Source organism: Salvelinus fontinalis, chromosome 4, assembly GCF_029448725.1.
Source record: "Salvelinus fontinalis isolate EN_2023a chromosome 4, ASM2944872v1, whole genome shotgun sequence".
Lineage (NCBI taxonomy): Eukaryota > Metazoa > Chordata > Actinopteri > Salmoniformes > Salmonidae > Salvelinus > Salvelinus fontinalis.
Window position 1 is genome coordinate 5,214,449 of NC_074668.1, and position 26,091 is coordinate 5,240,539.

The 26,091-nt window shown below is 49.7% G+C and overlaps 1 protein-coding gene across 2 annotated transcripts in view; it reads left to right on the forward strand.

Annotated features, from left to right (window-relative positions):
• LOC129853018 (PDZ domain-containing protein 2-like) overlaps positions 1-26,091 on the forward strand; it is a 185,953-nt gene that overhangs the window by 153,623 nt on the left and 6,239 nt on the right. For both annotated transcript variants that reach the window (XM_055918648.1, XM_055918649.1), the window contains exons 13-21: positions 3,139-3,256; positions 4,779-4,911; positions 8,117-8,204; positions 8,689-8,789; positions 9,774-9,942; positions 12,056-12,268; positions 12,899-13,506; positions 13,987-14,131; positions 22,849-25,846. In XM_055918648.1, coding sequence (XP_055774623.1) covers positions 3,139-3,256; positions 4,779-4,911; positions 8,117-8,204; positions 8,689-8,789; positions 9,774-9,942; positions 12,056-12,268; positions 12,899-13,506; positions 13,987-14,131; positions 22,849-25,846 — 4,573 coding nt within the window. The remainder of the gene's footprint in view (positions 1-3,138; positions 3,257-4,778; positions 4,912-8,116; positions 8,205-8,688; positions 8,790-9,773; positions 9,943-12,055; positions 12,269-12,898; positions 13,507-13,986; positions 14,132-22,848; positions 25,847-26,091) is intronic.

Sequence of the window (26,091 nt, forward strand, 5' to 3'; positions counted from 1 at the left end):
TGAGACCGTAGGGAGTAAGTAACCACAAGAAAATCCTCTTAAATCCCCCCGTCAACTCTCTCAATGCAATAACACACCCAACAATTACAAAATATACACTATATATATATACAAAAGTATGTGGACACCGCTTCAAAATTAGTGGATTCGATTATTTCAGCTACACTTATTGCTGACGGTTGTATAAAATAGAGTACACAGCCATGCAATCTCCATAGACAAACATTGGCAGAAGAATGTCCCGTACTGAAGAGCGCAGTCACTTTCAACGTGGGTTTTTTTTTCTTTTTTTTCTTCTTTTTTTTCTTTTTTTTTCTCTGGGGGGGTGGATCTGCATCATTTCCAATCCCCCATATTTTTGGGGGTAAATATATATATCCATTCACGTATGCATACATATACACATGTATACATACACATACCTACATAGACATACATACTTTTTTTAAAGAGTATACCTTTATTATTATTCCCCGCAAACCCTACCACCGATCCCCCAATTGGAGTAAACTGATAAACATTTCTGTTTTTACCTTCAATTTATACATCTTATACACATTTTACAGACACAGTCTACTTTATAATAGTTCTCTCTTGTTTGTTCTTAGTCCTTCCTCTATTTCTGTTGTCCATCCAGTTTGATTTCCACTTGTGACTGTGCTATTTCACAATAGCTCCGCACCTATACACATTTCACAGATCCCGTATGCCCTACATTGTTTATCTTGTTATTAGTCCCACCCTTCAGCTCCACTCAACCTTTCCCATCTATCTTCCAACATCATCCATTTCGGATTTTTATTTGCCACATATTTTTCAACTGTGCTGTGATGCTTCACAAAAGATTTGAATCTTCCTATTCTCATCACACTTTCAACGTGTTAGTTCATCAAATTTCTGCCTTGGTCAACTGTAAGTGCTGTTATTGTGAAGTGGAAACGTCTAGGAGCAACAACGGCTCAGCTGTGAAGTGGTAGGCCACACGAGCTTCACAGAACGGGACCGTCGAGTGATGAAGCACGTACAAATTGTGTCATCAGTTGCAAAACTCACGACCGAGTTCCAAACTGCCTCTGGAAGCAACGTCAGCACAAGAACTGTTTTGTCAGGAGCTTCATGAAATGGGTTTCCATGGCTGGAGTGGTGTAAAGCTCGCTGTCATTGGACTCTGGAGCAGTGGAAACGCATTCTCTGGAGTGATGAATCACGCTTCACCTTCTGGCAGTCCAATGGATTAATCTGGGTTTGGCGAATGCCAGGAGAATACTACCTGCCCCAGTGGATAGTGCCAACTGTTAAGTTTGGTGGAGGAGGAATAATGGTCTGGGGCTGTTTTTCATGGTTCAGGCCCCTTAGTTCCAGTGAAGGGAAATCTGAACGCTACAGAATACAATGACATTCTAGACAATTCTGTGCTTTCAACTATGTGTTAACAATTTGGGGAAGGCCATTTCCTGTTTCAGCATGACAATGCCCCCGTGCACAAAGCAAGGTCCATACAGAAATGGTTTGTCGATATCGGTGTGGAAAAACTTGACTGGCCTGCACAGTGCACAGTGCCCTGACCTCAACCCCATTGAACACCTTTGGGATGAATTGGAACGCCGACTGTGAACCAGGCCTAATCACCCAACATCAGTGCCTGACCTCACTAATGCTCTTGTGGCTGAATGGAAGCAAGTCCACGCAGCAATGTTCCAACATCTAGTGGAAAGCCTTCCCAGAAGAGTGGAGGCTGTTATAGCAGCAATGTTCCAACATCTAGTGGAAAGCCTTCCCAGAAGAGTGGAGGCTGTTATAGCAGCAATGTTCCAACATCTAGTGGAAAGCCTTCCAGGAAGAGTGGAGGCTGTTATAGCAGCAAAGGGGGGGACCAACTCCATATTAATGCCCATGATTTTGGAATGAGATGTTCGACGAGCAGGTGTCCACATACATTTGTTCATGTAGTGTATGTCTTTTGATTGGTGGAATTTCTAATGAAATGCCCACCATGAGACTGTATTTCGTTGGAAACATTTCACTAGCCAGTTTAACACCTGTGATCACAAGAGACTGTCCTGCCAGGGTACAAACCTGTTAGTCTTGGACCACAGCAGAGGAGATTTTATAAACAAGAGACTGTCCTGCCAGGGTACAAACCTATTAGTCTTGGACCACAGCAGAAGTCATTTTATAAACAAGAAACTGTCCTGCCAGGGTACAAACCTGTTAGTCTTGGACCACAGCAGAGGAGATTTTATAAACAAGAGACTGTCCTGCCAGGGTACAAACCTGTTAGTCTTGGACCACAGCAGAGGAGATTTTATAAACAAGAGACTGTCCTGCCAGGGTACAAACCTGTTAGTCTTGGACCACAGCAGAGGAGATTTTATAAACAAGAGACTGTCCTGCCAGGGTACAAACCTGTTAGTCTTGGACCACAGCAGAGGTCATTTTATAAACAAGAGACTGTCCTGCCAGGGTACAAACCTGTTAGTCTTGGAACACAGCAGAAGTCATTTTATAAACAAGAGACTGTCCTGCCAGGGTACAAACCTGTTAGTCTTGGAACACAGCAGAGGAGATTTTATAAACAAGAGACTGTCCTGCCAGGGTACAAACCTGTTAGTCTTGTTTCAGTTAAAACATGAGATGTCTCCATTTCATATGCCCTCTCCGTGCTTTTGGTCTGAAACTAAAACTTTAATACAAATGTATATAGCTTCCACTCCATGAGGAAGCCAGAGGAGGAGAGAGGACATTGAGAAATGGAAGCCAGAGGAGGAGAGAGGACATTGAGAAATGGAAGCCAGAGGAGGAGAGAGGACATTGAGAAATGCTACAAATGAAACTCGTTACCTTCCTTGTCTAATCTGCCGTTCTATTATTGTGTGTGTGTCTGTTTCTGTGTGTCTCTGTCTGTGTGTCTCTGTCTGTGTGTCTCTGTCTGTGTGTGTCTGTGTGTGTCTCTGTCTGTGTGTGTGTCTGTGTGTGTGTGTGTGTGTGTGTGTGTGTGTGTGTGTGTGTGTGTGTGTGTGTGTGTGTGTGTGTGTGTGTGTGTGTGTGTGTGTGTGTGTGTGTGTGTGTGTGTGTGTGTGTGTGTGTGTGTGTGTGTGTGTGTGTGTGTGTGTGTGTGTGTGTGTGTTCCTCTGTCAGAGCCCGGCGTGGGTCTGGGTATAGGGACCTGCTGTCTAACTCTGGAGAACAGTCCTCCAGCCATCTACATCCACAGTCTGGCCCCCGGCTCTGTCGCCAAGATGGATGGACGACTCAGGTAGGTCACAACCCCGCTCCCCCTAGACGCACACCTCGGATCAGGTCATGATCCCCATATTTACAGCGTTTAAATTCCACCTTGAGTGGGGTTAGGCTATTTCCCTTATAGAACCAATAGTGCAACTCTGTAGACATTAAGAATACTATCAATCAGATAGGATCTAGTAACATCACCTGTAGGATCCCTTTAATAGGGGACCTAGATATCAATCAGATAGGAACTAGTAACATCTCCTGTAGGATCCCTTTAATAGGGGACCTAGATATCAATCAGATAGGAACTAGTAGCATCACCTGTAGGATCCCTTTAATAGGGGACCTAGATATCAATCAGATAGGAACTAGTAGCATCACCTGTAGGATCCCTTTAATAGGGGACCTAGATATCAATCAGTTAGGAACTAGTAACATCTCCTGTAGGATCCCTTTAATAGGGGACCTAGATATCAATCAGATAGGAACTAGTAACATCTCCTGTAGGATCCCTTTAATAGGGGACCTAGATATCAATCAGATAGGAACTAGTAACATCTCCTGTAGGATCCCTTTAATAGGGGACCTAGATATCAATCAGTTAGGAAAAAGAAAGAGATTAAACACATTTTAGAAATAAGATATAAGGCAAATGAAATACTAAGAATCCTCGCAAGTTCTTCAATCGTGTTGCATTTAATTAATGCTAAGTAGCTCATTTCAAACATAACTGGTGCCCCGTGAGGTGAGTGAGGTGAGTGAGGTGAGTGAGGTGAGTGAGGTGAGTGAGGTGAGTGAGGTGAGTGAGGTGAGTGAGGTGAGTGAGGTGAGTGAGGTGAGTGAGGTGAGTGAGGTGAGTGAGGTGAGTGAGTGAAGTGAGTGAAGTGAGTGAAGTGAGTGAAGTGAGTGAGGTGAGTGAGGTGAGTGAGGTGAGTGAGGTGAGTGAGGTGAGTGAGGTGAGTGAAGTGAGGTGAGTGAGTGATATGCCCCATGGCAGATACCCTACAACTCAGAACATCTTTATGGAGAGGAGGGTGTGTGTCTCTCTGGCTCTTGTTCTGCCACTAATATAATCCAAATAGGCAGTGTCAGATGGCAGACTTTACTGACTCAAGTCAGACTTCTCAACCAAGAAGTTGTCTATACCTCTAATGAAGAAGGAATGTATTCTGTATGGCACAAGATAAATATGTTGAGGGTGGAAGGTGAATCCTGATATGGAAGTGCTTGCAGTGTTTAACAAGAATATCTGACTGCACTGCAGATGGTTAGTGTTACTGATATAGATTTGAATGGTGTGGTCATATCTGTTAATATCTATCTCTGTCTGTCTGCCTGTCTGTCTGCCTGCCTGTCTGTCTGCCTGTCTGCCTGTCTGCCTGCCTGCCTGTCTGCCTGTCTGCCTGTCTGCCTGCCTGTCTGCCTGCCTGCCTGTCTGTCTGTCTGCCTGCGTTCTTCTTCACTGGCTTCTTCTATGAGGGTTATTTAGACGTAATACTAACTGATTTTGTGTGTGTGTGTATCCAATCTCTCTGTTCCTCATCTAGTCGAGGGGACCAGGTGTTGGAGATGGACTCAGTGAGTCTGCGTCATGTGGCTCTGAGTGAGGCCTACGCCATCCTGAGCGAGTGTGGACCCGGACCCGTCAGCTTCATCATCAGCCGACATCCCAACGCAAAGGTAACACACGTACACACACACACACACGTACACACACACACACACACACGTACACACACACACACACACACGTACACACACACACACACACACGTACACACACACACACACGTACACACACACACACACGTACACACACACACGCACACACACACACACACACGTACACGCACACACACACACACACGTACACGTACACACACACACACACACACGTACACACACACACACACACGTACACACACACGTACACACACGTACACACACACGTACACACACACACGCACACACACACGTACACACACGTACACACACACGTACACACACACGTACACACACACACACACACACGTACACACACACGTACACACACACACGTACACACACACACACACGTACACACACGTACACACACGTACACACACACGTACACACACGTACACACACACATACACACACGTACACACACACACACGTACACACACACACACACACACTATACTGAACAAAAAATACTAACACAACATGTAAAGTGTTGGTCCCATGTTTCATGAGCTGAAATAAAAAGATCCCAGAAGATGTCCATACACGCAAAAACAGCTTATTTCTCTCAAATGTTGTGCACAAATGTGTTTACACCCTTGCTAGTGAGTATTTCTCATTTGTCAAGATAATCCATCCACCTGAAAGGTGCGGCATATCAAGAATCTGATTAAACAGCATGATCGTTACACAGGTGCACCTTGTGCTGGGGACAATAAAAGGAAACTCGAAAAATGTGCAGTTTTGTCACAAAACACAGTTCCACACAGATGTCTCAAGTATTGAGGGAGTGTGCAATTGGCGTGCTGACTGCAGGAATGTCCAGCAGAGCTGTTGCCAGATCATTTAATGTTAATTTCTCTACCATAAGCCGCCTCCAACGTCATTTGAGAGAAATTGGCAGCACATCCAACTGGCCTCACAACTTCAGACCACCCGTAACCTCGCCAGCCCAGGACCTCCACATCCAGCTTCTTCACCTGCAGGATCGTCTGAGACCAGCCATCCGGACAGCCGATAAAACGGAGGAATATTTCTGTCTGTAATAAAGCGCTTTTGTGGGGGGGAAATTATTCTGATTGGCTGGGCCTGGCACCCCAGTGGGTGGGCCTATGCCTTGCCAGGCTCACCTATGGCATCGCCCCTGCTCAGTTATGTGAAATCCATAGATTAGGGCTTAATAAATGTATTTAAATCGACTCATTTCCTTCTATCATCTGTAACTCAGCAAAAATTTGGTTCAGTATACGGTACAAAGTCAGCACACTGCAATTACAGCTCGAATACTGGTTTGTTTTCTGTAGATGTAATGGTGTATTTCATTGAAAGATGGGGTGATACTGTCATTGAGTTTTTAAACTACTGTAGTTGGCTGCTTGACGGTGAACACTGTGTTTCTGTTTAGTTACTAACTAAGCATATAGTTACTAACTAGGCATATAGTTACTAACTAGGCATATAGTTACTAACTAGGCATATAGTTACTAACTAGGCATATAGTTACTAACTAGGCATATAGTTACTAACTAGGCATATAGTTACTAACTAGGCATATAGTTACTAACTAGGCATATAGTTACTAACTAGGCATATAGTTACCAACTAGGCATATAGTTACCAACTAGGCATATAGTTACCAACTAGGCATATAGTTACCAACTAGGCATATAGTTACTAACTAGGCATATAGTTACTAACTAGGCATATAGTTACTAACTAGGCATATAGTTACTAACTAGGCATATAGTTACTAACTAGGCATATAGTTACTAACTAGGCATATAGTTACTAACTAGGCATATAGTTACTAACTAGGCATATAGTTACTAACTAGGCATATAGTTACTAACTAGGCATATAGTTACTAACTAGGCATATAGTTACTAACTAGGCATATAGTTACTAACTAGGCATATAGTTACTAACTAGGCATATAGTTACTAACTAGGCATATAGTTACTAACTAGGCATATAGTTACTAACTAGGCATATAGTTACTAACTAGGCATATAGTTACTAACTAGGCATACTCAAAGCCATCAGATATGTTAAAGATCAAGTATTAACGTGTAATTCTGCTCGTACATGTTGCTGCCCGTTCTAAAGCCACCCAATTTGGGTGAACTTATTATCTTCAACTTAAATCTTAAAGCTAAACGTATCTTGTTGTTTTATGTGGTGAGGCCAACTATTGTTTATGTCCTTTGTGCATTTGTTTGCTTTTCTGTTGGAGATCACCCTGATTTCACTGCCACCTGGTGTCATTCAAACACTTGTTGCACAAGTACAGGGGTAGACAACCCTGGTCCTACATCAGGGGTAGACAACCCTGGTCCCACATCGGGGGTAGACAACCCTGGTCCCACATCGGGGGTAGACAACCCTGGTCCCACATCAGGGGTAGACAACCCTGGTCCCACATCAGGGGTAGACAACCCTGGTCCCACATCGGGGGTAGACAACCCTGGTCCCACATCAGGGGTAGACAACCCTGGTCCCACATCAGGGGTAGACAACCCTGGTCCCACATCAGGGGTAGACAACCCTGGTCCCACATCAGGGGTAGACAACCCTGGTCCCACATCAGGGGTAGACAACCCTGGTCCCACATCAGGGGTAGACAACCCTGGTCCCACATCGGGGGTAGACAACCCTGGTCCTACATCAATGGGTAGACAACCCTGGTCCTACATCAGGGGTAGACAACCCTGGTCCCACATCAATGGGTAGACAACCCTGGTCCTACATCAATGGGTAGACAACCCCTAATGTAGACAGTACCTGTGGCTCTACAGGACCAGGGTTCTCTACCCCTGATGTAGGACCAGGGTTGTCTACCCCTGATGTAGGACCAGGGTTGTCTACCCCTGATGTAGGACCAGGGTTGTCTACCCCTGATGTGGGACCAGGGTTGTCTACCCCTGATGTGGGACCAGGGTTGTCTACCCATTGATGTAGGACCAGGGTTGTCTACCCCTGATGTGGGACCAGGGTTGTCTACCCCCGATGTGGGACCAGGGTTGTCTACCCCTGATGTAGGACCAGGGTTGTCCACCCCTGATGTGGGACCAGGGTTGTCTACCCCTGTAGTCACTAGTAGGAACTGGGAGCTTCAGCTTTTCACAAGAGATGGATGTTGTTTTCTTCTCTGTTTGTGCTCCAGGTTTCAGAGCAGGAGATGGATGAAGTGATCACTCAGTCCGCACACAGAGACAGTCTGAGCAAGGAAGGACACGTCTCTCAAACACTGGGTCTGTTTCTCTCTCTCTCTTTCTCTCTCTTTGTCGCTCTGTCTCTCTCTCTCTCTGTCTCTGTCTCTGTCTCTCTCTGTCTCTGTCTCTGTCTCTCTCTCGCACGCTCTCTCTCTGTCTCTCTCTCTCTTGCACACTCTCTCTCTGTCTCTCTCTCTCTGTCTCTCTCTCTCTGTCTCTCTCTCTCTGTCTCTCTCTCTCTGTCTCTCTCTCTCTGTCTCTCTCTCTCTCTCTCTGTTTCTCTCTCTCTCTCTCTGTCTCTCTCTCTGTTTCTCTCTCCCTCTCTCTCTCTCTCTCTCTGTTTCTCTCTCCCTCTCTCTCTGTTTCCCTCTCCCTCTCTCTCTGTTTTTCTCTTTGTCTCTCTCTCGCTCATACTCACTCACTCACTCACTCACTCACTCACTCACCTGGAATCATAGTCAGTTGATTGGAGTGGTTGAGTGAATGTTTCTCTAACCTGTATCGTCTGAACTCTGACCTCTAGGCCTGCCCTCTAAGAGCCCCTCCCCCACAGTGAAGGCCAAACAAGGAGATGGCTCCTCCCTCAGCTGGACCATGAAGAGGTTCCTGGAGCCTGCTAGTAGGGTACGCTATGCTACCTGTCAATCAATCTATCAAACAATCAAATTCAAATCAAATCTAATTCTATTTGTCACATGCGCCAAATACTGGGACAGACTTTATGGGGAAATGCTTAGAAGCTCTTCCCAACGATGCAGAGTTACTCAAATAAATATTAACAATAGTAACAACAGGAATTAAATATAATACAATGTGGAGCTATATAGAGGGAGTACCAGTACCAGATCAATGTGGAGCTATATACAGGAAGTACCAGATCAATGTGGAGCTATATACAGGAAGTACCAGTACCAGATCAATGTGGAGCTATATACAGGAAGTACCAGATCAATGTGGAGCTATATACAGGAAGTACCAGATCAATGTGGAGCTATATACAGGAAGTACCAGATCATTGTGGAGCTATATACAGGAAGTACCAGATCAATGTGGAGCTATATACAGGAAGTACCAGATCAATGTGGAGCTATATACAGGAAGTACCAGATCAACGTGGAGCTATATACAGGAAGTACCAGATCAATGTGGAGCTATATACAGGGAGTACCAGTACCAGATCAATGTGGAGCTATATACAGGAAGTACCAGATCAATGTGGAGCTATATACAGGAAGTACCAGTACCAGATCAATGTGGAGCTATATACAGGAAGTACCAGATCAATGTGGAGCTATATACAGGGAGTACCAGTACCAGGTCAATGTGGAGCTATATACAGGAAGCACCAGATCAATGTGGAGCTATATACAGGAAGTACCAGATCAATGTGGAGCTATATACAGGAAGTACCAGTACCAGATCAATGTGGAGCTATATATATATATGTATATATCTTTATCAACCAACCAATCAACCCGTCCAGTATTACTTATATTTGTAATTGTAATTACTACATTCTCAAGGCTCCCCAACAGGCTAGCATCACTAGTCATATTCAACACATCATCAGTGTACACATCAATCCATCTTCTCTCTCCCTCCCTGCAGCAAGGGTCACTTAGTTCAGAGGCGGAGCTATCTCAGTACTTTTCCCAGGAAGTGACCAGTCATTCGTCGCTGTCAGAAACCATGGCGATGGGCTCCAGTGATGACGACATGCTCCACCACAGGAGCTGCAACACCTCAATAGACGACACCCCCCCTACACAGACACATGGTACAGTCTACTACCCCCCCTACACAGACACATGGTACAGTCTACTACCCCCCTACACAACTACATGGTACAGTCTACTACCCCCCTACACAGCCACATGGTACAGTCTACTACCCCCCCTACACAGACACATGGAACAGTCTACTACCCCCCTACACAGCTACATGGTACAGTCTACTACCCCCCCTACACAGCCACATGGTACAGTCTACTACCCCCCTACACAGCTACAGTGTACAGTCTACTACCCCCCTACACAACTACATGGTACAGTCTACTACCTCCCTACACAGCTACATGGTACAGTCTACTACCCCCCCTACACAGACACATGGTACAGTCTAATACCCCCTACACAGCTACATGGTACAGTCTACTACCCCCCCCCCCTACACAACTACATGGTACAGTCTACTACCTCCCTACACAGCTACATGGTACAGTCTACTACCCCCCCTACACAGCCACATGGTACAGTCTACTACCCCCCTACACAGCTACATGGTACATCCTACTACCCCCCCCCCCCCCTACACAGACACATGGTACAGTCTACTACCCCCCTACACAGCCACATGGTACAGTCTACTACCCCCCCTACACAGCCACATGGTACAGTCTACTACCCCCCTACACAGCTACATGGTACAGTCTACTACCCCCCCTACACAGCTACATGGTACAGTCTACTACCTCCCTACACAGCCACACCACATGGTACAGTCTACTACCCCCCCCTACACAACTACATGGTACAGTCTACTACCCCCCTACACAGCCACATGGTACAGTCTACTACCCCCCCCTACACAACTACATGGTACAGTCTACTACCCCCCCCCCCCCCTTTACACAGCCACATGGTACAGTCTACTACCCCCCCTACACAACTACATGGTACAGTCTACTACCCCCCCTACACAGCCACATGGTACAGTCTACTACCCCCCTACACAGCTACATGGTACATCCTACTACCCCCCACCCCCCTTACACAGCCACATGGTACAGTCTACTACCCCCCTACACAGCTACATGGTACAGTCTACTACCCCCCCTACACAGCTACATGGTACAGTCTACTACCTCCCTACATAGCCACATGGTACAGTCTACTACCCCCCCTACACAGCCACATGGTACAGTCTACTACCCCCTACACAGCCACATGGTACATCCTACTACCCCCCCTACACAACTACATGGTAGTCTACTACCCCCTACACAACTAAATGGTACAGTCTTCTACCCCCCTACACAACTACATGGTACAGTCTACTACCCCCCCTTACACAGACACAGTGTACAGTCTACTACCCCCCCCCCCTACACAACTACATGGTACAGTCTACTACCCCCCTACACAGCTACATGGTACATCCTACTACCCCCCCCCCCCCCCTCCCCCCCTTACACAGCCACATGGTACAGTCTACTACCCCCCCTTACACAGACACAGTGTACAGTCTACTACCCCCCCCTACACAACTACATGGTACAGTCTACTACCCCCCCCCCCCTTACACAGCCACATGGTACATCCTACTACCCCCCCTACACAACTACATGGTACAGTCTACTACCCCCCTACACAGCTACATGGTACATCCTACTAACCCCCCCACCCCCCTTACATAGCCACATGGTACAGTCTACTACCCCCCTACACAGCCACATGGTACAGTCTACTACCCCCCTACACAGCTACATGGTACAGTCTACTACCCCCCTACACAGCTACATGGTACAGTCTACTACCTCCCTACACAGCCACATGGTACAGTCTACTACCCCCCTACACAACTACATGGTACAGTCTACTACCCCCTACACAGCTACATGGTATATCCTACTACCCCCCTACACAACTACATGGTAGTCTACTACCCCCTACACAACTAAATGGTACAGTCTTCTACCCCCCTACACAACTACATGGTACATCCTACTACCCCCCTACACAACTACATGGTACAGTCTACTACCCCCTACACAACTAAATGGTACAGTCTACTACCCCCCTACACTACTAGGTTACTAGGAATGTTCCAGTGTCATGGCTAGAATGAGCATTCAGTTGAATGGCTTCTCCGTGTATCTCCTCTGCTGGCAGGATTTAAAGACGGCTCCCGTGTGGTAGCGGAGGATGGGGCAGACGTTAAGGCCCCCGGTGACCCTGTGGCTAACCGGCCGGCGGAGGCCAAGCAGCGCCAGCCCAGTGTGGGTAGTCCTGGTAGCAGCTCCGTCCGCAGCCCACTGCTCCGACAGAGACGGGTCATCTGCTATGAGGATGAGATCAGCGATGATGACGACGAAGACGATGCAGGTGAGGTTCGTGTTGGTCGAAACATCGTGTTGGTGTGGTTGACTCGAAATGTTGTATTTGTCTCACTCATTTTTTGAAGGGATCACTTTTGGGGAATTGATTGATTGGGTATTTTTGTTCAGTTCCTGTGCATCAGTTGGATGTGCATTAAACCCTCTCCTTTAATTTTCTCACTTTCCCTCTCGGTCTATCTCTCTCTTCACTCTCACTCACTCTTTCTCTTTTTTTCTCTCTCTCTCTCTCTCTGTCTTTGTCTTTCTTTCTCTCTCTCTCTGTCTTTGTCTTTCTTTCTCTCTCTCTCTTTCTCTGTCTCTCTCTCTCTCTGTCTTTGTCTTTCTCTCTCTCTTTCTCTCTCTCTCTCTCTCTCTCTGTCTTTGTCTTTCTTTCTCTCTCTTTCTCTGTCTCTCTCTCTCTCTCTCTCTTTCTCTGTCTCTGTCTCTCTCTCTCTCTGTCTTTGTCTTTCTCTCTCTCTTTCTCTCTCTCTCTCTCTCTCTCTGTCTTTGTCTTTCTTTCTCTCTCTCTGTCTTTGTCTTTCTTTCTCTCTCTCTCTTTCTCTGTCTCTCTCTCTCTCTCTGTCTTTGTCTTTCTTTCTCTCTCTCTCTTTCTCTGTCTCTCTCTCTGTCTCTCTAGTGACCACGACGGTCCGCCGGGTGGCTGGTCATGGCACTACCCCCGTGGTGCTTGCTGACTCTGGTACCGTGAACGCTACATCATCAGTTAAAGAGAGTGAGGGACCGCTCTCCCCGCTCTACGGAATCTCTCTGGGGTCAGAGGAAGGGGGCGGGGAAGGAGGGTCTAGCCCCACGACAGGCCCCAGTAACCTGGTTGTGAGGAAGGACCTTCAGGGCCCCCTGGAGCCCAGACGCTCCCCTAAGCTGGAACACAAGGCTGTGACCCGCGTCAAGAGCGTGATGAGCATCGAGGCCCCGTCCATCCAGCCAACTAACCAGAAGAACCAGAGACCCAAAGGAGAGGAGTCTCTGACCTCCCCATCCTCCCAGTCTCTGGCCCCTCAGCCTGGGGTAGGCTCCAGCTGCTCCTTAGGACGGCCTGGGTCTAACCCCAACCCCCTCCGTAAGAAGGGCGAGGCCTGCGGCGAGCTGGCGGGGGTCTGCACCATCGACAGGGTGGTTCTGAGGAGGAGTGAGGAAGAGTCCTTCGGTCTGGACCTGGAGATCAAGTCGTCTCCTCTGAAGGTGGTGATCACCGGACTGAGGCCTGGAGGAGCGGCCGAGAGGGTACATCTATCGTCTTCCCAGCCTGGAATCCAAACTGATATTTCACCATGTCACTTTGGATTCCAGGCTACTGTCAACACAGACATCACAACACCACCAGGTTAACCACCACTGGTATAATGAGTCAATCAGAAGTCAATAGACTATATGTATCTTGCTGCAGTACAATATAAAACTATTACCCTGGTTGTATGTTCCTTGTCCTAATGTCTTCACCTACCGTAACATAATGATTTATCTGATCTGTACACTGTCCCCTTTTTATGACCTCATACACTGTCCCCTTTTTATGACCTCATACACTGTCCCCTTTTTATGACCTCATACACTGTCCCCTTTTTATGACCTCATACACTGTCCCCTTTTTATGACCTCATACACTGTCCCCTTTTTATGACCTCATACACTGTCCCCTTTTTATGACCTCATACACTGTCCCCTTTGACCTGTGAACCTTGTGACACGTGACCCTGGTTGCAGGAATCCCAGGGCAGGATGTGTGTGGGAGACGAGATCATATCGATCGGGGACACTCCCGTCGGCTCCTCTTCCTACCGCGACATCTGTGAGCTCATGCACAACCTTCCCGTGACGCTCAGGCTAGAGGTCAAGAGGCCTGTGTCAGGTGAGAGGACCACGGCATGTCAACCTTTACTAAGCACCCCTGGGAATCAAACAACCTGGAATTTCAAGCCTTTTATAAAACGCTGTCATGCAGTGGCATCATATCTGCCGTGTCACAACCACCTATTCGGATTTGTATAAGTGACATTACGTCGTACAAACATAACAAATGTGGAGTCAGTAGCATGGAGGGTACTGGAAGTACGTTGACGGTTGTTATAATCTGTCGTAACATCCCTATGACAGCATTATAACACCTGAAGCTGGCATGTTGAACTATTTCCTCCTCAATACTAACTGAACAACATAACCAACTGTCCAGCATCTGGAACGAGAGACACGCCCTATCCCGGGTGGTGTCCCTAACCCGGGTGGTGTCCCTAACCCGGGTGGTGTCCCTATCCCGGGTGGTGTCCCTATCCCGGGTGGTGTCCCTATCCCGGGTGTTGTCCCTAACCCGGGTGTTGTCCCTAACCCGGGTGTTGTCCCTAACCCGGGTGTTGTCCCTAACCCGGGTGTTGTCCCTAACCCGGGTGGTGTCCCTAACCCGGGTGGTGTCCCTAACCCGGGTGGTGTTCCTATCCCGGGTGGTGTTCCTATCCCGGGTGGTGTCCCTATCCCGGGTGGTGTCCCTATCCCGGGTGGTGTCCCTATCCCGGGTGGTGTCCCTATCCCGGGTGGTGTCCCTATCCCGGGTGGTGTCCCTATCCCGGGTGGTGCTGTCCCTATCCCGGGTGGTGCTGTCCCTATCCCGGGTGGTGTTCCTATCCCGGGTGGTGTTCCTATCCTGGGTGGTGTTCCTATCCTGGGTGGTGTTCCTATCCTGGGTGGTGTCCCTATCCTGGGTGGTGTCCCTATCCTGGGTGGTGTCCCTATCCTGGGTGGTGTCCCTAACCCGGGTGGTGTCCCTAACCTGGGTGGTGTCCCTTATCAGTTATCACTGATGTTACATATCCAACAAACATCAGATCAACATCAAGATCAGGAATCCCTGAAGGAAGGTAGGAGGCAGGAAGCATTTTTTTTAAAGGGATAGTTCACTTGAAATGACAACACCTCAGTCGAAAATGTGTTCAAACTTGACAAAAATGAACTATGGTTTTAAAGTGTTTGATCAGGACCCCTTTGTGAACTACTCCACTACAGCAATTATTAAGAGCACAGGTCTGTCTCCCCCCCCACACCTCTCCTCCCCAACGCTACCTTCCCTAAGATGTAAGATCTCAGCAGTCTGCCCCCTGCTGGCAGTACCCTAACCCTGCACCCCAAAGGGAACGGCACGCTGCTGGCTTTGTATCCATGGTGACTATCCATTCATTTACCTCAGTAGTGACTAGTAGCTGCCCAGTAGTAAAGGTAGGCTAACCGCTTTGTTAGCTAGCATTAGCTGTTAGCTTTCTTTAGCTAGCCAACGTTAGATTTGTGTCGCTTTTGCATTGCTTTTTTTGTTGTTGTTTTGGGACGTGGTGGGATTCCTGTGAGTTGCTTATGGTTGGTCACTAAGCAGAAACAAATAAATATGTATTCCTAGGAATCAGGGTTTCTTAAACTATGGGTCGGGACCCATATTGGTCCCTGGGGCATGTGAGAGGCAGGTGGCGAGTTATGATGAATATACATCTATAATCACACATTATTTATTCTTAATTTGGGTCACGGGAAGATGGACTATTTTCTAATTTGGGTCTCGAGCTGAAAAAGTTTATTAGATTCAGAAATGTGATTTTATGTGACAACATGAAGCACTCAAAGCAAGAACACCAACCAACCGAATGTAAAGAAGAGTAGCCTGTATGTCCCTGTCTGTCCCTGTCTGTCCCTGTCTGTCCCTGTCTGTCCCTGTATGTCCCTGTATGTCCCTGTATGTCCCTGTATGTCCCTGTATGTCCCTGTCTGTCTGTCCCTGTATGTCCCTGTATGTCCCTGTATGTCCCTGTCTGTCCCTGTATGTCCCTGTCTGTCCCTGTCTGTCCCTGTATGTCCCTGTCTGTCTGTCCCTGTATGTCCCTGTATGTCCCTGTCTGTCCCTGTCTGTCTGTCCTTGTATGTCCCTGTCTGTCCCTGCCTTGTATGTCCCTGCCTTGTATGTCCCTGCCTGTATGTCCCTGCCTGTATGTCCCTGTATGTCCCTGCCTGTCTGTCCCTGTATGTCCCTGCCTGTATGTCCCTGTCCCTGCCTGTATGTCCCTGCCTTGTATGTCCCTGCCTGTATGTCCCTGCCTGTATGTCCCTGCCTTGTATGTCCCTGCCTTGTATGTCCCTGCCTGTATGTCCCTGCCTGTATGTCCCTGCCTGTATGTCCCTGCCTGTATGTCCCTGCCTGTATGTCCCTGCCTGTATGTCCCTGTCTGTCCCTGTCTGTCCCTGCCTGTCTGTCCCTGTATGTCCCTGTATGTCCCTGCCTGTATGTCCCTGTCTGTCCCTGCCTGTATATCCCTGCCTGTCTGTCCCTGTATGTCCCTGTATGTCTGTCCCTGTATGTCCCTGTCTGTATGTCCCTGTCTGTCTGTCCCTGTATGTCCCTGTCTGTCTGTCCCTGTATGTCCCTGTCTGTCCCTGTATGTCCCTGCCTGTCTGTCCCTGCCTGTCTGTCCCTGCCTGTATGTCCCTGCCTGTCTGTCCCTGCCTGTCTGTCCCTGTCTGTCCCTGCCTGTCTGTCCCTGCCTGTATGTCCCTGTCTGTATGTCCCTGCCTGTATGTCCCTGCCTGTATGTCCCTGCCTGTATGTCCCTGCCTGTATGTCCCTGCCTGTCTGTGCCTGTATGTCCCTGCCTGTATGTCCCTGCCTGTATGTCCCTGCCTGTATGTCCCTGCCTGTCCGTGCCTGCCTGTGCCTGTATGTCCCTGCCTGTATGTCCCTGCCTGTCCGTGCCTGCCTGTGCCTGTATGTCCCTGCCTGTATGTCCCTGCCTGTATGTCCCTGCCTGCCTGTCCCTGCCTGTATGTCCCTGCCTGTCTGTGCCTGTATGTCCCTGCCTGTCTGTCCCTGTATGTCCCTGTATGTCACTGTATGTCCCTGCCTGTATGTCCCTGCCTGTATGTCCCTGCCTGTCCCTGTATGTCCCTGTCTGTCTGTCCCTGTCTGTCCCTGTATGTCCCTGCCTGTATGTCCCTGCCTGTATGTCCCTGTATGTCCCTGCCTTGTATGTCCCTGCCTTGTATGTCCCTGCCTTGTATGTCCCTGTATGTCCCTGCCTGTCTGTCCCTGTCTGTCCCTGCCTGTATGTCCCTGCCTGTATGTCCCTGCCTGTCTGTCCCTGTATGTCCCTGTATGTCCCTGCCTGTATGTCCCTGTCTGTCCTTGTATGTCCCTGCCTGTATGTCCCTGTCTGTCCTTGTATGTCCCTGCCTGTATGTCCCTGTCTGTGCCTGTATGTCCCTGTATGTCCCTGCCTGTATGTCCCTGTATGTCCCTGTCTGTCCCTGCCTGTCTGTCCCTGTATGTCCCTGTATGTCCCTGCCTGTATGTCCCTGTATGTCCCTGTCTGTCCCTGCCTGTCTGTCCCTGTATGTCCCTGTATGTCCCTGCCTGTATGTCCCTGTCTGTCCTTGTATGTCCCTGCCTGTATGTCCCTGTCTGTCCCTGCCTGTCTGTCCCTGCCTGTCTGTCCCTGTCTGTCCCTGTATGTCTGTCCCTGTATGTCCCTGTCTGTCTGTCCCTGCCTGTATGTCCCTGTCTGTCTGTCCCTGTATGTCCCTGTCTGTCCCTGCCTGTATGTCCCTGCCTGTCTGTCCCTGCATGTCTGTCCCTGCATGTCTGTCCCTGCATGTCTGTCCCTGCCTGTATGTCCCTGCCTGTCTGTCTGTCCCTGCCTGTCTGTCCCTGTATGTCCCTGCCTGTATGTCCCTGCCTGTCTGTCCCTGCCTGTATGTCCCTGTATGTCCCTGCCTGTATGTCCCTGTCTGTCCTTGTATGTCCCTGCCTGTATGTCCCTGTCTGTGCCTGTATGTCCCTGTATGTCCCTGCCTGTATGTCCCTGTATGTCCCTGTCTGTCCCTGCCTGTCTGTCCCTGTATGTCCCTGTATGTCCCTGCCTGTATGTCCCTGCCTGTCCCTGCCTGTCTGTGCCTGTATGTCCCTGCCTGTCTGTCCCTGTATGTCCCTGTATGTCACTGTATGTCCCTGCCTGTATGTCCCTGCCTGTATGTCCCTGCCTGTCCCTGTATGTCCCTGTCTGTCTGTCCCTGTCTGTCCCTGTATGTCCCTGCCTGTATGTCCCTGTATGTCCCTGCCTGTCTGTCCCTGTCTGTATGTCCCTGTCTGTCTGTCCCTGTCTGTCCCTGCCTGTATGTCCCTGCATGTCTGTCCCTGCCTGTATGTCCCTGCCTGTCTGTCTGTCCCTGCCTGTCTGTCCCTGTATGTCCATGCCTGTATGTCCCTGCCTGTATGTCCCTGCCTGTCTGTCCCTGCCTGTATGTCCCTGCCTGTCCCTGTATGTCCCTGCCTGTATGTCCCTGCCTGTCTGTGCCTGTATGTCCCTGCCTGTCCCTGCCTGTATGTCCCTGCCTGTATGTCCCTGCCTGTATGTCCCTGCCTGTCTGTGCCTGTATGTCCCTGCCTGTATGTCCCTGCCTGTATGTCCCTGCCTGTATGTCCCTGCCTGTATGTCCCTGCCTGTCCCTGTATGTCCCTGCCTGTATGTCCCTGTCTGTCCTTGTATGTCCCTGCCTGTATGTCCCTGTCTGTCCCTGCCTGTATGTCCCTGCCTGTCTGTCCCTGCCTGTCTGTCCCTGTCTGTCCCTGTATGTCCCTGTCTGTCTGTCCCTGCCTGTATGTCCCTGTCTGTCTGTCCCTGTATGTCTGTCCCTGCCTGTCTGTCCCTGTCTGTCCCTGTATGTATGTCCCTGCATGTATGTCCCTGCATGTCTGTCCCTGCCTGTCTGTCCCTGCCTGTCTGTCCCTGCCTGTCTGTCCCTGCCTGTCTGTCCCTGTATGTCCCTGCCTGTATGTCCCTGTCTGTATGTCCCTGCCTGTATGTCCCTGCCTGTATGTCTCTGTATGTCCCTGCCTGTATGTCCCTGCCTGTCTGTGCCTGTATGTCCCTGCCTGTCCCTGCCTGTCTGTGCCTGTATGTCCCTGCCTGTATGTCCCTGCCTGTCTGTGCCTGTATGTCCCTGCCTGTATGTCCCTGCCTGTATGTCCCTGTCTGTATGTCCCTGCCTGTATGTCCCTGCCTGTCCCTGTATGTCCCTGCCTGTATGTCCCTGCCTGTATGTCCCTGCCTGTCTGTGCCTGTATGTCCCTGCCTGTCTGTGCCTGTATGTCCCTGCCTGTATGTCCCTGCCTGTATGTCCCTGCCTGTATGTCCCTGCCTGTATGTCCCTGCCTGTCTGTCCCTGTATGTCCCTGCCTGTCTGTGCCTGTATGTCCCTGCCTGTATGTCCCTGCCTGTATGTCCCTGCCTGTATGTCCCTGCCTGTCTGTCCCTGTATGTCCCTGCCTGTCTGTCCCTGTATGTCCCTGTCTGTCCCTGCCTGTCTGTCCCTGCCTGTATGTCCCTGCCTGTATGTCCCTGCCTGTCTGTCCCTGCATGTCTGTCCCTGCATGTCTGTCCCTGCCTGTATGTCCCTGCCTGTCTGTCCCTGCCTGTATGTCCCTGCCTGTACGTCCCTGCCTGTACGTCCCTGCCTGTATGTCCCTGTCTGTATGTCCCTGCCTGTATGTCCCTGCCTGTCCCTGTATGTCCCTGCCTGTATGTCCCTGCCTGTCTGTGCCTGTATGTCCCTGCCTGTCCCTGCCTGTCCCTGCCTGTCTGTGCCTGTATGTCCCTGCCTGTCTGTGCCTGTATGTCCCTGCCTGTATGTCCCTGCCTGTATGTCCCTGCCTGTATGTCCCTGCCTGTATGTCCCTGCCTGTATGTCCCTGTCTGTATGTCCCTGCCTGTATGTCCCTGCCTGTCCCTGTATGTCCCTGCCTGTATGTCCCTGCCTGTATGTCCCTGCCTGTCTGTGCCTGTATGTCCCTGCCTGTCTGTGCCTGTATGTCCCTGCCTGTATGTCCCTGCCTGTCTGTCCCTGTATGTCCCTGCCTGTATGTCCCTGCCTGTATGTCCCTGCCTGTCTGTCCCTGTATGTCCCTGCCTGTCTGTCCCTGTATGTCCCTGTATGTCTGTCCCTGTATGTCCCTGCCTTGTATGTCCCTGCCTGTCCCTGCCTGTCCCTGTATGTCCCTGCCTGTATGTCCCTGCCTGTCTGTGCCTGCCTGTCCCTGCCTGTCCCTGCCTGTATGTCCCTGCCTGTATGTCCCTGCCTGTATGTCCCTGCCTGTCTGTGCCTGTATGTCCCTGCCTGTATGTCCCTGTCTGTATGTCCCTGCCTGTATGTCCCTGCCTGTCCCTGTATGTCCCTGCCTGTATGTCCCTGCCTGTCTGTGCCTGTATGTCCCTGCCTGTCTGTGCCTGTATGTCCCTGCCTGTATGTCCCTGCCTGTCTGTCCCTGTATGTCCCTGCCTGTATGTCCCTGCCTGTATGTCCCTGCCTGTCTGTCCCTGTATGTCCCTGCCTGTCTGTCCCTGTATGTCCCTGCCTGTCTGTCCCTGTATGTCCCTGCCTTGTATGTCCCTGCCTGTATGTCCCTGTATGTCCCTGCCTTGTATGTCCCTGCCTTGTATGTCCCTGCCTTGTATGTCCCTGCCTTGTATGTCCCTGCCTGTATGTCCCTGCCTGTATGTCCCTGCCTGTCTGTCCCTGTATGTCCCTGCCTGTTCATGTATGTCCCTGCCTTGTATGTCCCTGCCTGTATGTCCCTGCCTGTATGTCCCTGCCTGTATGTCCCTGCCTGTATGTCCCTGCCTGTATGTCCCTGCCTGTCTGTCCCTGTATGTCCCTGTCTGTTCATGTATGTCCCTGCCTTGTATGTCCCTGCCTTGTTTGTCCCTGCCTTGTATGTCCCTGCCTTGTATGTCCCTGTCTGTATGTCATCTACCCATGCATACATAATGTATTCAATTTCTACATTGGGATCTACATCGACTTGATCATACCTTTTTCTCTGGATCAGTTTTGTCTTCTAGATCTTAATGAATGTGACTATATGGACATGGGAGGACCTGATCCTAGATCATAATGAATGTGACTATATGGACAGGGGAGGACCTGATCCTAGATCATAATGAATGTGACTATATGGTTCTGCTGGGCTGTAGACCAAACAGGGGCTGGTTCTGCTGGGCTGTAGACCAAACAGGGGCTGCTGGTTCTGCTGGTTCTGCTGGGCTGTAGACCAAACAGGGGCTGCTGGTTCTGCTGGGCTGTAGACCAAACAGGGGCTGCTGGTTCTGCTGGGCTGTAGACCAAACAGGGGCTGCTGGTTCTGCTGGGCTGTAGACCAAACAGGGGCTGGTTCTGCTGGGCTGTAGACCAAACAGGGGCTGCTGGTTCTGCTGGGCTGTAGACAAAACAGGGGCTGCTGGTTCTGCTGGGCTGTAGACCAAACAGGGGCTGGTTCTGCTGGGCTGTAGACCAATCAGAGGCTGCTGGTTCAGCTGGGCTGTAGAATAATCAGAGGCTGCTGGTTCTGCTGGGCTGTAGACCAAACAGGGGCTGCTGGTTCTGCTGGGCTGTAGACCAAACAGGGGCTGCTGGTTCAGCTGGGCTGTAGAATAATCAGAGGCTGCTGGTTCTGCTGGGCTGTAGACCAAACAGGGGCTGGTTCTGCTGGGCTGTAGACCAAACAGGGGCTGCTGGTTCTGCTGGGCTGTAGACCAAACAGGGGCTGCTGGTTCTGCTGGGCTGTAGACCAAACAGGGGCTGCTGGTTCTGCTGGGCTGTAGACCAAACAGGGGCTGCTGGTTCAATCTGCAGAAACTTCCATTTGATGTCAGATTTTAGAGAGTTTGAGATTAGAGAGTTTGAAGTTCTTTGTGGAATGGAGGGAAAGCAGCTCCGTGGGAGAGTATACGCTGGGAGAGGATAGCAGGAAGGTTGATATCTAAAACAGAATCCATATGTCAGCTCACTTCCTGGTTTTGTTTTGACGTGATTGGTGCGTTAGGTCACAGGATTGATATTCATGACTATCCCGTTAAACAGTGGTGTCCAATCGCTCAGTTTTCCGCTCTCTCATGTATGGCGCTGGATGACACGAGGTCATTGAGATGAATGATGATGGTGTCATATTGAGTTGATGAATGAACATCTAGAGAGACTTGAGGAAACCTAGTTGTTATGTAAAAACAAAACAAAAAATGGTGTTTTCTTTTAACATGTTGTTACATAGCACTCCGGTTGCTGATATAACGTAACAACGATGTTGCTATTGTCGTAATTACAGTGTTACTGTTGTAACTTTAATGTGTTACAGAGTTAATGTTTAAGTTAATTCATTGAGCTGTATCTAAAGATATTTCTTTACAGTTATTTACGTATGTAATTGTATTGGTTAGTATTGAATTACGCTTTTGACTGCAAGTTCCAGAATGCCTTGCGACAGGATGTAGAGAGTGAAGTGCAATTAACAGGTGATTGATGGCTCCTTTGCGCTAGCATCTTACTGGCATTGCTCTGTAGAATCTAAAGTTGTTAAATGTAACGTGATCAAGAATTATTACTAAAAGAAGCTTTCATATCAAACCCGACGTCCCGAGTCATTACTTTGAAGATAGTTATTCTATAGTTACCTTAATGGTGTAAGAGCAACTTATAAAAGCAACGTTCTATCGAACACAAATGTCTCACTGCCTCTTTTCATTCATGAAGTCATATCTTCCTCCCCAACAGCTGTAGATCGCCTCGCCAGCCTCGTGATGTCATCGGGGAGTTGCGATGTCATCCAACCCTCCATACTGGATCAGTCCAGAACTTCCCAGGAGGCCAATGGGGGTTCTCCAAATCCAGGAATTCCTTCCTCCTCCTCCTCAGCAGCAAATCACAATTTCAAACCCACAGCCCCAACCAACCACAGCAGTGATATACCTGTCACCTACATCGATGACGTCATAACCGAACTAGGTTCCTCCGATGTTGAGAGTGCGCTCTCATCCAAAAACCACAAAGCCCCTTCAGAAGCACAATGTGCTGAGACTACATCCTGCAAGTCAGCTCTAGACAGCAAGGCCCTGCTAGAGAAAGACAAAAGTAATGTTCAGACTCCTCCAACACGGCCCAGTCAGTTGGACTTCTCTGTCTTGGACTCTGGAAACAATGGTCGCCTCTTGCCTGCGGGTAAAACATTCTTGAACAATTACTCCAGAAACTTTAGCAGTAATCTCACAGACGAGGGGAAGAATGTTCTTTCAAACGGGGTGGATAAACCACCTAGCGCCTCAAAGTGCCACATGTACAACCAGGTCGATGACAGCGATTCAGAGAGTGAAGACACCGTCACGGACAACAGCCACGGCGCTGCCGGCGCTGAGCCACAGGACACAGATTCTGATGAGGAGGAAGTGGAGATTTGTTACAGTGAGGCCCAGCGACCCGGCACTCTGAGCCAGGTAGCGCTGACTCACCCAACAGATGGGCCATTGTCTCCCCGGCTCTCTATCCCTATCTCTGGCTCTGGCTCTGACGGCAGCCACAATACAAACGAGTCTGGGCCCTTTGATGTAGTACTAGACTCTGCTGCTTATGCCACTTCTGATGCTGCCTCTCAGCATAACAAAGACTGCTCTGTGGTAACAACAACCCAATACAACCCTAACACTTCCCCCTCGCTGTCTCAGAGTCTATCTGACTCGCAGTCCTCAGGTACCTGTTTGACTGCAGAGTCCAAAGCTTCCCCTTGCCAAATGGTGCCCCCCCAGTCTTCCAAGGACACAGATTCTGTACCCACTCCAGGGCCTTCAGAATGCTTTGCCAATGGGGTTAGTGGCAGCAACGTTGTTACACCTGTGATAAAACCCAGCCAGGCACCTTCTCTAAGTGTTGTAGCAGCTAGCCACAGCCTCACCCCACGGAGTCAGGAGAGGACAGCCAGGCCGACTTCAGGTAAACTATCTAATAGTACATCATCATCGCCATCATCATCATCATCATCAGCAGCAGCATCCCACTCAACGGCGGCGAAGGCGATGCCCTCCTCCTATAGTAGATCTGGCTCATCGAGGCCATCGCTAACAACGACAAGAGACAGGGAGAGAGAGAAAGTTTCCCTGGAACCCAGGTTAGTCCAGAATAACCCTACTAGTCCTTCTCTTCCGATGTCCAAACTGAAGGGGCTCAGCATCAAGAGTAAGAACAAAACCCAGCAGCAGCAGCTTTCCCCGAAACCAGCCAGAGCCGAAAGTCCGGCGGTTCTTGGGAAAGCAAGCAAAACTTCCCCGCTCCAGTCCCCCAAACTGCAAGCCAAGAAGGTAGACTCTCCTCTGCCAACCAGAAAGGCAGCAGCCTCATCTAGCAGCTTAAAGACTGGCAAACAGTTGGAACTGAGCAGAATCAGTAGCAGGAGCCCCACCTCGCCCAAACCAGGTGACCGAGCCCAGGACAAGTGCAAACCCAAGTCCAACCCCACTACCACGTTGGAGGCAGCACAGTCAGCCAAGTTGGAGCTTCACCCTAACAAAGAAGAGCAAGTGACACCAGCTACGTCCAAGGAACAACCGGAGCCAGTCCCAACTACCCAGAGGACTTTCATTGAGGTGCGACTCTCATCTTCCTCTTCTACTCTTCCTTCTTCCTCGTCGTCTACGCCAGTTCTGATGCGAAAGGAAACGGTTAATTCAAAGAATTACTCAATTACCCAAATGACTCATATACCAGATATTACGTCACAGGTTAATGGAAGTGCAGTAGAGACCAATCTCAGGCCTGCTGCTCCTGCACCCCCTGACTCTGTGTGTAATCCAGAAAACGTCACTACAAATTCAGCAGTGAACTCAATAGTCCTAGAATCCATAGATGTGGTTCCTTTGCCTATAAGCAATGGTATCATAAACATCTCTCTCGGAAACTCCCGTCTAACAGATATGGCTGTGGAAAACCTGAAAGCCAACAAGTCCAAACTGAAGATGATGGAGCGCCGTAGTTTCTCCACGGACAACAGCGCCCCCGGGGATCCAAACCCCTTCTCTGTCCGCCAGAGAATCATGTCCTTTGAGAACCTGGCCAGCTTCGACAAGCCAGCGCTCAAATGTATCGAGATCCAGTCCTTCGCTCAGTCCTATGCTCTGACGGCAACGTTGAAGACGCCTCTCAACCGAAGACTGTCTGGCTACATGTCCGGCTCGGTGAGCTCCATAGACTGCCGCTCGCTACGAAGAAGCTTCAGCTCATGCGTCGACAACTTTAACGCCTCATCCCCCTTGACCCCTTTGTCGCCTCAGCTTCGCAAGTCGCCGTCAAGTCTGACTCTGCCGAACTTTGACATTTTGACACAAAGCTGCAGCGCAAACGAAGCTCCACTTGGACAAACACGGGACAAACCCGCGGACGGCGAAATCTCCAAAATGTTGCCCCCAGGGGGTGTGACCCTAACTCCTCAAACGCCCCCGGTGATGCGGCGCCGCCAGGCTCGGGGCAATGCTAACCTGTCCCGATCCAGATTGAGGGAGCTCAGGGCCCTTAGCATGCCCGACCTGGACAAGCTGTACACCGATGACTTCTCCAGCAACCCAGGGACCAACGGCACATTTAAGACGGAGCTGGAGATCAACCCAGCCAGGTCCACAGAGGCCCTCCAGAACCAGACAGGGTGCTGTCAACTGCCTGCTGAACCCACAGGTGTGCCCCCGACCAGGGACAGCCAGAGCGACGCTGGGGCCAGCAACTGGTCCATCAGGTGAGTAAAAACACCAACCATCTCTATACTATTCTATTTCAACAATGTGATTCAAATATCCAACACTTAACTTTCCCAGGATTTCAGACAGACAGGCAGACAGGCAGACAGGCAGACAGACAGGCAGACAGGCAGACAGGCAGACAGGCAGACAGGCAGACAGGCAGACAGGCAGACAGACAGACAGACAGACAGACAGATACGAGTAAAGCAGCGTCCCTATACTAACCCATATTTACATGTTC